The 11,673-nt window shown below is 38.8% G+C and overlaps 1 protein-coding gene across 2 annotated transcripts in view; it reads right to left on the reverse strand.

The window, feature by feature from the left end:
• atg7 (ATG7 autophagy related 7 homolog (S. cerevisiae)) overlaps positions 1 to 11,223 on the reverse strand; it is a 103,139-nt gene extending 91,916 nt beyond the window's left edge. The window contains exons 1-6 of one of the 2 annotated variants that reach the window (XM_058374055.1): positions 10,418 to 11,223; positions 9,767 to 9,951; positions 8,247 to 8,301; positions 2,781 to 2,898; positions 2,068 to 2,145; positions 1,866 to 1,982 (exon numbers count right to left, since the gene is read on the reverse strand). In XM_058374055.1, the coding sequence (XP_058230038.1) occupies positions 1,866 to 1,982; positions 2,068 to 2,145; positions 2,781 to 2,898; positions 8,247 to 8,301; positions 9,767 to 9,932 (534 nt within the window). In that variant the 5' untranslated portion in view covers positions 9,933 to 9,951; positions 10,418 to 11,223. Of the gene's footprint in view, positions 1 to 1,865; positions 1,983 to 2,067; positions 2,146 to 2,780; positions 2,899 to 8,246; positions 8,302 to 9,766; positions 9,970 to 10,417 lie in introns of both variants that reach the window. The other variant, XM_058374054.1, reaches the window with a different exon arrangement.
• Positions 11,224 to 11,673: the final 450 nt, after the last annotated feature.

Here is an 11,673-nt window from a genome sequence, read left to right on the forward strand (position 1 = left end):
CAGAGCCTTTGTACACTGTGCATGCTTTCCTGGTCATGTTTCCTGGTTTTGTGATACTGGGGTTTTTTTTTTCCTGTTTTTGCTCCATATATTTCGGATTTGTGCTTCCTTCTCTGCTGCTCGTCAAGAATTATGCAGCTCTGCCACTGATTTCAAGTCACTGTACTTTTAACATTATTGATATTATTAAAATAAAAGGCATGAGAGAGAATATTTATTTATATGAGGCAGACATTTTGACTGGGTTCTTCTCATTCAGTCCTATGTCCATGAATTTGAGTGAAACTAAAATACTGGGATTTAACTTAAATTATGCAGAAATCCTATTAATCATCATGTAAATATAAATAATGTGAGGAAATGCACAGTGAATATAACATCTAGCCATTCATAAATGGTATTAAGATGAGTCTTAAATGTGTCTCCACTGACCACTTCAAATCAGCCCAATGTCACTTCATAACCAGACCCCGAAAATACTCACTAACACCAATCAAAAACTCAAGAGAAGTGAATAAATTTATTCATGGATTATTTACAATTTAGCTCTGATCGGTTGATTAAATATCCAAAAGACGTGCACACTGATAGGATTTACGTTATATCAAATACACACTATATGGCCAAAAGTTGGGGGACACCTGCTGTGGATGTTTGGGCTATGGGGTAGTCTGGTTTGGGGCAGGAATACCATTAGAAGTTGGAATTTTTCCAAACCCCACATACACTTACCCCAATACATGTGGTAAAATGTGTTACAACCTGATGAGGTGGAACCTTTTGGGCATAATTACCCAAAGAACGCCAATGCAACAGTGAAGCATGATGGTGGAAGCACAACACATTGGGGCTGCTTCTCTTTATCTGGGACTGGGGCTCTAGTCAGAATACAGTGAATCATAATCCGCTCCAAACACCAGTCTATTCTGGCACAAAATCTACAGTTTGACAGCTGAAGATGAAGTACATTTTCACCTACCTGCACAATAACAACCCCAAAGCACAAATCCAAGTCAACGAAAGAATGGCCCAGTAAACTCCCAGATCTAAATCCTATCTAAAACCTGTGGAATGACTCGGAGAGGGCTGTACACAGGAGATTCCCTCGCTATTTGATAGATCGGGATGTTTTTCGCAAGGAAGTGTGGAATGCAACTGACAAAGGAAGACTGCTAAGTTGAAGATTCTTACCTAAAAAGAACGAGTTTTTTAAGAAAGTTTTAGTTAAGGGATGTTCACGATTATGCATTGTTAACTTTTTTCCCCCCTTAAAACATTTCTATTTGTTTTTCACTTGAATTTTGTTGCCTGCCATATCACATTAAATGTGGGAAAAGATCTGACATGATTTGCACCCCCGGTTTAATTAGCAGGGATGTGTAGACTTTTTATATCCACTGTAATTGCTTTAATGTCAAAAGCCTCAACTTGAACGTTCTGGACCTTGTTACCTCAATTACACATTCTCCACTCTCTCATGCATCTCTCAGGCTTGGTATCCATCTGGAGTGCAAGTAGAAGACAACATGTACAGGACAGGCAGGTGTGAATGGGGTCAAGTGCAGCTTTAGATAAGATGATTCAGACGTGTTCTGGGACACATGCAATGTGTTTTGGTGTGTCCCTGACAATTAATTCATATAGAGTGTGTGTGTGTGTGTGGGGGGGGGGGTTTTCATCCTCAGTACAAACCACACTGAACTGACTGCTTATCTTTTCTTTCCATTCCATTTTACACAAACAATCTTAACCTGAAGCTTTTCGCTTGAAAAACAAGATTGTAACTTTCCTTGTGGCATGTTTAACAGACATTTTCAGCCACAGCAAATAAAAATTAGGAACCGTAATCAGATTGTACAGCTTACCTGCCGAGGGGAGAATTTCTGTTGCAGCAACACCGGATCCTTCACAAGCTGAATTCCTTCCAAGAAGCAGATAGCAGGGAAGCAGAACCAGTAATAAAACTGGTATTTCTTCAGATCCTGAATAAGGTGGATCAGTGATGAGAAACTTGTGGGATATTCTGTATTTTCCACATACCTTAAATATTTACACAGGAACGTATACCGCAAATGTTAAGATGATGAACTGGCTCAGGACTGAAGGGTCTTCCACTGCAGCACCTGACTGGATGGCTGTCCAAATCTGATAAATTATGACAGGTTTCAACATATAGATCAGTAATAAGTACTGCAAAAAAACAGTACACAGTGGTTTACAAGCGGACTTTAGGTTTTAGTGGCAAAAAAAGACTGCTCTGCAGAGGCATGTTAAAATCTCACAATAAATGATGAATGTTATTACAGCCTGTTTTAATGATATAAATCATTCGCTCATAAATGCTTGTGGATGATGGATAGACAAATTAGACAGATAGATGGATGGGTGGACAGATAGAGCAAAAGCTAGATAAGTAATGGGAAATTATGACATACATATAGTATATGCCGATTTTTCATTTAATTTAATTAAAAAATATTGGAAAACATACCCATTTTACTTTACTTAACTCACTCAGTGTTAGTGTTTAAATCCAATGTACACCTTTGTTTAAAATACTACACAAATAAAATTTCTGTAACATTATATATATATATATATTTAAATATATTTGAGCCAAAAAAATCCCCTTGGAAATGACTGTGATGATAAAGGCATGCTGTTAGCTAATCAGGGCTGGACTGGTTTCGTTGCCGCAAATTAAGGAAGCAAACCATGTGTCTTTTCTATTTTTAGCCAAACTGACTCTTTAAACAAGTCAAAACAAATAATGGCCCCACCTCATTAGCTGCTTTATCCAGAAGAGCTTTCTTGTCGATGGATTTAAAGGCTTCCAGTGTGTTGGTGTTGTACAGAGTTCCCTTAGCAGAACAGCAGTAAGCTGGTGTGGGTCCATCACTGCAAATGAGCAAACTCATTTCAGCTAATCAAGCCAACACAGGATGCTGTTTAGACACACCGTATATTATTAGAATTCATCAAGCTGCCTTTAGCATTTCAATCACTCGCTAGTAATACGAGACTGTGCCTTTTGAGATACCTGCATATCTTATGTTACTTTTTTCCCACAAAACATAATAATTAACACTTTATTAAAAACACATTATTACACTGTAATAAAGTCTTTGCCACTGAGAATGTAACAGACATCAAGCTGAAACTACTCCAGCTCATTTGAAGAAGAGAGCAATCCCATCATTCTTTAAACCGGACAAATGAGAACATTCACACAATCGTTGTGATAATACAATATTGTGATAATACACTGATCAGCCATAACATTATGAGCACTGACAGGTGAATTGAATAACACTGTGAGCATCAGAACTCTAACATGGAGCAATGGAAGAAGGTGGCCTGGTCTGATGAATCACGTTTTCTTTTACATCAAGTGGATGGCCGGGTGTGTGAGCGTTGCTTATCTGGGGAACACAAGGCACCAGGATGCACTACGGGAAGAACGCAAGCCAACCGAGGCAGTGTCATGCTTTGGGCAATGTTCTGCTGGGAATCCTTGGGTTCTGCCATCCACGCGGATGTTACTTAGACACATACCACCTACCTAAGCATTGTTGCAGACCATGTACACCCTTTCATGGAAAAGTTATTCTCTGATGGCTGTGGCCTCTTTCAGCAGGATAATGCACCGTGCCACAAAATGGCCTCCAAATTCCCCAGATCTCAATCCAATCGAGCGTCTGTGGGACGTGCTGGACGAACAAGTCCGATCCATGCAGGCCCCACCTCGCAACTTACAGGACTTAAAGGATCTGCTGCTAACATCTTGGTGAACACCTACCACAGAACCCCTTCAGTGATCTACTGGAGTAGATGACTCGACAGTTCAGGGCTGTTTTGGCAGCAAAAGGGGGACCAGCACAATATTATGCAGGTGATCATAAGGTTATGCCTGATTGGTGTATAATAATATCACGGAGCATGCTGTTAAGGTTAGGCGATTAATGTGATATAGGAAAATTATATATAGAAAAATACATAACCTCATATGTCTTTCAATGTCCATGTGTATTTACATGGTTTTATACATAATTTGAATTTAATTTTCATATTGATCACCTTGATGTACATTTTGGCACTAGTTCCACATAGTTACAGCACAAAATTCAGCAATAACAAAGAGCAGAAAGAGGATAAGGAAGTAGTAATTATTACTTAACAGCCTAACTGCTGAAATTCTTTGTGTTGTATGAGAAGAAACATGGGAAAGCACTTCACATAGCTATTTACTCTGTAACGAGTCTGACGACTAATAGCTATTTACTCTGTAACGAGTCTGACGACTGGTGAATTATCTGTGCGATCTGATGTGCAAAGGAGATACAATGCACAACCTTAGTATTACACGTTTCTGAATAATGAGTCATTTGGAGGTACAGTCAGTGCCAGAAATATTTGGACACAGACAAAGTGACTATTGTTGCAGTTGTTTAGCACAGTTTGTGGTGGTGAAGTGCAGATTTACAGCTTAAATTTGAGGGTATTTACATCCAAATTGAGTGAACGATGTTGAACTTTTCAGGGGACCAAAAGCAATTGCAAAACCTTTAAAGACACGTTTTAATGCAGGACTGCAAATCCTTTGTAGCCAACGATAGCCTGAAGTCTAGAATCCATAAACATCACGTGATACTGGTCACTAATGCTTTCATTCTTTTTAAGAACGTACCAAATAGTTGCCCATATTTAACCGCACATCCTGTTTCTGCGCTCTCTCTGATAAGACTGTTTTGATTTTTCAGCCTCATTGCTTCATTGGCACTGATGGCTCTTTATATTGAGACTTCATATTGAAAGTTACCAGCAACGTCAAAGTCAACTCACAATTCAAAGACAACTCTTGACCTTTAAACCGCATATATAGTGAGGGAATAACACAAACCTGGCCACCGAACTCCCCAGCAGCCATTTATCCAATTGTGTCTACTCCCTTTCTTTCACCAGATTTGAATGTAAATGCCCTTAGATTAATAAAAATATGAAATTTGACATTTTTTATATTGCAGAATTCTACACTAAAGAAAGTTACAGCACATATGTGTTAACAGGTAATCACTGAGACCATGTATTAATATTATTGACTGAAAAGTGGTCTATTATGTAATGTCACTTTCTTTACCAACATATAAACATGTAATATCTTTACTAGCTCAATGATGTAGAAGCCATGGAAAAAAAAAACCCATTTAAGACAACACCTAAAACTTTTGCACAGTACTGTACTGGGTATAGCTTTAAAAGGGGTTACTCAATAAGGATACTTGAAATTCATGTGAACAAAATTCTATAAAAAACTAAAGTAAACTCACATATGATTGGGTTTGAATCTGGCTGTTCCTCATCACTGAATGTCAGTAAATGAATGCAAAACACTTCTATCAAGGAAGGAAAGGCATTTTCTTATATCTCTCTGTATGTAGATCACATTGAGCGCCGTTTATTAATCTTAATGTCACTTGTAAACATTTTCATTCATTTACATGCATACACTCAATGTGCATTTTATTAGAAACACTATACTAATAGTTTTGCTGTCAAAACAGCCTCATGGCATGATTTCCGCAAGATGTTGGAAACATTTCTTTGAGATTCTGGTCTGTGTTGACATGATTGCACAATTTTTCACTTTTATGCTATTGAACCGGTTTAAGACCTTTGCTTTGTGACATAATGCATCATCATGCTGGAAGTAGCCATTAGAAGATGCTAAATAGTCGCCATGAAGGGATGCACATGCTCAGCAACAATACTCAAATAATCTGTAGCATTCAAGCCATGACTGATTGGTATTAATGACCTAAAGTGTGCCAAGAAAACATTCCCTACACCATTACACCGCCTCCACCAGCCTGAACTGTTGACACAAAGCAGGTTGAGTCAATGGATTCATGATGTTTTGAGCCAAATCCTGACCCAGCAGAGATCAAGATTCATCTTCAACAGTTATGGTGAGCCTGTGCCCACTTCTGCCTCAGCTTTTTGTTCTTGGCTGACAGAAGTAGGACACGACCTTATCTTCAGCTGTCGTACCTTATTACGGTTTGACATGTTCTTTCTGAGATGCTTTTCTGCTCACCACAATTGTACAAGTGGATATCTGTGTTACTAAAGCCTTTCAATCTGCTCGGACCAGTCTCTCTCATCAAGAAGGCTTTTCCGTCCACAGAACTGTATCACTGGATGTTCTTTATTGCACAATTCTGTGCGTGTGAAAATCCCAAAGATCAGAAGTTATAGAATTACAAAACCAGCCCATCTGGCACCAACAATCATGCCATGGGCAAAATTCACAGAGATCCCCCGGCCCCCCGCCATGGTTCTGATGATTGATGCGAACATTACCCGAAGCTGCTGGTCCGTATCCGCGCTGCTGTCACACGATTGGCTGATTAGATAATTAGATGAATATGTAGATGTACAGGTGCTCTAAATAAAGTGCTCGGTTATTGTATAGTTACATCCATATTATGACTCATGTCTAAACTAACAAAATTATTTTTTAATACCATAACACAGCACCCGAAAAGATGAGACAATTCACAGAAAGGGAGAATTAGGTGTAAATTAAGTGAGATGGAAGCACAATGCCTTGGCATAATACAGAGGGAAAAAAGACATGTTTAATTTCTTCACTCGCCTGAGCCAAGTCCGTTTACAATGGCATTTCTTTTGTAAGAATTAAATGACTAGTCTTATCTTTATTCGTGCTGGCTTGTATGATTTTTCTTTCATATTTAATATTTCTTTAATTAATTCTATTAATATGAAATGAACAGGTTTCCGATTTCATCTTCATCTGTAAAGAGTAATCTGTGTATAAAATTGCAGTAAACCCACTCAATCCGATCAGTCGAGGTTTACATTACTGAGACTCCTTATATCATTTATGGCCAAAAGTATGTGGACACCTGACCAGGATATAAATGTGCTTGTTAAACATCTATTCCACAGGCATTGCATTTTCCCCCACTTTCTAGTTTCACAAATCATAAAACCCAATACCCAAAACATTTACACATCACAAAACCAGTAAATGCAGTAGGCTAATAATAAAGGAGTGAATAAAATTGTTCTTTTCTTTTTCTGAGGCTCTTACTGAGGCTTTGAGGAAGCAGTCGTCTGTAATAACGTTGATATGTGTAGCTCTTTTTTTCCCCCAAAATGCCAGACACAATATATAATTATGATGTCACGACTAGTCGATCTACCCAAAATAATTTACTTTTATTTGTCTGAAAGAATAGCAGGGCCTTTTCATACATGATTTTGTACCAAGAATTTAAATACAGCACTCCAGAGTCTCAAATCATCATTCGGGAAAAACAAGTGCCGCTGAAGTCATTTTACACTGGAGAAAAGTGTTGTTTACGCCGTTCCAGAAAAACACTTAGTATTGCAAACATTTTTGACCCATACTGCCAGTGCAAAGAGTTAGTGTCATGATCAAAATAAACCAGACGCCTGGTTCTTATCATCCTGAGATTCCCAGAAGTCATTTATTCTTTCAGCTGATGCTTTTGCAATTGAAGCAGAATTCAGTCTGGGGCTACAGCTGAGCAGTTGACAGACACAAGCCCAGGGAATTTACAATATGTTTTTTTTTTTACTTGAGGGATCTATCTAATATTTACATTTAAATGAACAAAAAGAGAAAAAATACTAGCTAAACCACTGCTAAAAAACTAGCTGAACCCACTGATCAGAAGTGTGTGGGCCAAATATTTTAATAAGGAAGCTGGTTTGACATCCTTCTGTCCGAGACTCACATCCTGCAACACCGCTTAGGCAGAACTAAACACATTAGTAAGAATTTAGATCCGACATCATATGAATTATAATTCCTATCTAATAAAAGCTCTCTATATATAAAATTTAAACTGAATTGAGCCAGATCATTTTGATAAAAGCTATGAGACCTCATCGTCCATGTGATTGGTGAGGGAGGAGCTTTTGCAAAGCTTTACCGAAGATCAGTCCCACCCACTTTGCATTAAAAATCAGAGAAATTATGGTGACGTACACACAGACTTTTGGACTATAATTTATACTGCAGACTGGAACGGTTTCTTCTGCTGTGCATTCTGAGTATACAAAATCTTTGTAAATGTATTGCAGCTCAATCCTATATTTCGTTTTATTATAGGGAATACTGGCAACCTGTGTAGATATAGTCCTCTGTGCAAATCACATGCAGAAGCAAGGAAATGTAGCAAGTAGTAATAACTTACACATCAAATGCGCTGTACTCCAAGGTCAAACGAGTCGGCAGGCCAGACGGGTCACCTTATTCCCAAGAAAACACATTACTTAGTCATGACAGCTTATTTCCATATAACGCAATGCTATACAATTACACTGAATCGTCCGTTAATTGAAGATGACAAAATCATTTGTTTCGGAGCGTACCATGCACAAAGGAATGCAGATCGCCCGATCAATTATTTGTGCTTCTATAAAGACTCATTCGTAAATGTAACCCAAGTCGTTTCCATAGCAGTCTTTCTCCATACAAGGGTAAAAAATGAGGCTTATCCACAATAACTAAACACTAAACAAGAGATTATTAGACTAAGTCAAAATATGATTAGTTGTTCTAACATCACAGCAGCGGTGGTGTGCACTACGAAGTGGACGATGATGCCAGGTGACAGGAAGCTACTACAGAAATCAGTTCCATTCGTTCATACATTCATTTATTCGATAATGTTGTCCTACGAATTTGTCCTATCTTATTAAACTTTTCAACACAGGTAGGAAATTGCTAGGACAACGATACTAAACACATGAATTTTGTGCTATTATTTATTTATTTATTTTTGCTATGCCAAGTAGAGTATTTTCAGAGACAGTATATGAAGTAGCTTGAAATTATGGGCATGCAAAAGTCCTTAGTACTTGGTAGGACTGCTATATACACTACCAGTCAAAAGTTTGGACACATCTTCTAATTCCATGGTCTTTCCTGATGTTTATTTCTTTCTACATTGTAAAACAATGCTGAAGGCGGCCGAAATACACAATAATGTCCTTTGAACAGTTGATATTGAGATATGTCTGCTACTGATGCTCTGTACAGCCTTCATAACGCCTCTAATCTGAGGTGCTGTTAATTGGTGATTTCTGAGGCTGGTAACTCTAAATGAACTTCTCCTCTGCAGCAGAGGTCAGTTTTGGTCTTGCTTTCCTGGGATGGTCTTCATGTGAGCCAGTTTCATCATGGTGCTTGATGGGTTTTGCAAATGCACTTGACAATACTGTTCTTGCAAGAACTGTTCCAGAACACCTGACCTTCGTGTCTTAAAATAACAACTGACTTTTTTTGTTGTAATTACATACGGATTACTTAGGTCCATGTGTGTTATTTCATAGTTTTGAAATCTCCAGTATTGTTCTAGAATGTAGAAAATAAATCCCTAAACAAAAAACAATGAATTAAAAGGTGTGTCCAAACTTTTGACTGGTAGTGTAAATAGGGCAGATTCTCAGAACACTGGTTTTATCCTAATCAGGGTCACAGTGGACCGGAGCCCATCCCAGGAGCATGAACACACCCTGTCCATCACAGGACACCATGCACATTCACACACGCACACTCACATAGCCATAAAGACAGCATGCACATTCACCCCACACTGACATAAAACTGACAGCAGGATTGAACCGAGGACCACGGAGCTGTGAGATGTCAACACTACCCACCGTGCCACTCACGAAAGTAGGCGCAAGAATGCAAAACAAGTGTCCTTACCATTGTAATAATAACCCTTGATGCTTCTTGGACTTTCATCCAGTCGATAGTCATTGAGTTTCTTCTGGGTGAGCTGATGCCAGAATCCTGCCTCTAGGGCACTAGAGAAAGGGGCAAACTGCAACTTGGGAAGAGCTGCGCCCTTTTCCACTGATCCAGCTGCCATCTGAGCATTAAGCACACTTCTGTTTGATAAAAAAACACTGTTGAAGAGCCAAGAACAGGGGATTAATGAGGATTTGCATGAAATGTCCATCTTTTAAAGGTTTACTTTCAATCTCTAGAGGGAGGTGTTCTGTGGACAGTTTATTTGATTAAAGCCCTTGTATTTTCCCATTAAATAGAACTCTCTGTTCAAGTATTTACGTTTTGTGCAGTTTTTCTTTCATTATGATGGGAAATGAGCTTGCTGTTCAAGCCTCTGTGTTTGTGTCCCTCACTGTAATTGAATCGAGGCTCACTTTTGCCTCCATCTCATCAGCACACACTACTGAGACTGCTGTCAGCATGCAAGTTGGCTAATAATTCGCTTCCTGAATATCGCAATTATCACAAAATCTAGCACTTTTTTTTACGATCACTATATAAAAAAAACAACAACAATCCATAAAGAGGCCACTGTGCATAAAAATGAAAACAGATCACACTTACCAGATTCTCACTTCCTTGTTTTAATCACGTGACCACCGTCCTGCGCAGCCTCAGTGTGGTGGCGAAGGAGGACTAGCTCACGGTGGCTAAATCTATTACGCTGAATGTTTGGAAGAATAGCTAGCTGACTGTTGACTGTAGTAAATAATTATTATTTTTATTTTTAAAGTCAGTATCTAATAGCAACTAGGTCTGCTGCTTAGTTAGCTTGATTTACACAGATCTACGCAGAACGTGGTACAACTTAGCCAGCTTGGTTGCTAGTTCGCTAACTTTGGCTAGTTAGCGAAATGCAAAATGTCCTAGATTTAGCCCAATCTGCCGAATTAACTAACATTAATTTTTTTTTAAAGAATGTATAAAGCACGTTTAGAGAAAAAAACATCCGCTCAAACATCACTAAACCTTTTCAATACAGTGGTTAGCGACCAGAGAAAACAAGCCAGCTGTCCTGCTTAGCACTCCAGATGTTTAACATCAGTAGGAATTATTTTGGTCACGGCGCGTTTATCACGGAGTAAAACACGAAAAACCAAAACATGAACAAGAAAGCGCACACGATGAGACAGGAAAACACGGACAGAAACCTGTACGCGCCGGTTCTTTTCATTTCGATGCCTTTAGTCTGTATCCCTGGCTTTGATAAATGATCTCCAGTGAAATTACAGCAGCAGAAACACAACAGAAATGACCTGAATTAGCTGTTAAAGCACTAAGTTTTTGTGCTAGAGTTACAGGGAAAAGATATCCTGCAGCTGGTGCACCTGAGCTCTCTACACCCTGCCTGCTTTCATGCAGAGAGAATGCATTTCAGCAACATTCCTGAAGATCCTGCATAGTTTACCTCCAATTCATTCAGCTTGAATGGCAGTGAAGCTGTCCTTACAAGCAACACAGAAAGCTTTCTGAAATGGATCAGGTGTTTCAAGAAAAAGAGATCAATATCATGAATCCATTCTACAAACTCGTACACTCAATGGCCAAAAGTTTATAGACACCTGATCTACACCCAAATCCCCCCAAACTGTTGCTAAATTTTGAAGCACACAATTGGATATGGTGTCTGTAGCATTATAATTTCACTTCCCAGCTTAACAATGCCCATGTGAATAAATAAACTTTTCCACACTTTTCCTTAGTGGTACACTATATTGCCAAAAGTGGAGTGGAGCAAATTGACTGGCCTAATAGAACACCTTTGGGATGAATTAGATCGGAGACTGTGAGTCAGGCCAAAACTGGACATCTGCCTTTAC

The sequence above is a fragment of the Hemibagrus wyckioides genome, linkage group LG21, assembly GCF_019097595.1.
Source record: "Hemibagrus wyckioides isolate EC202008001 linkage group LG21, SWU_Hwy_1.0, whole genome shotgun sequence".
Classification (NCBI taxonomy): Eukaryota; Metazoa; Chordata; class Actinopteri; order Siluriformes; family Bagridae; genus Hemibagrus; species Hemibagrus wyckioides.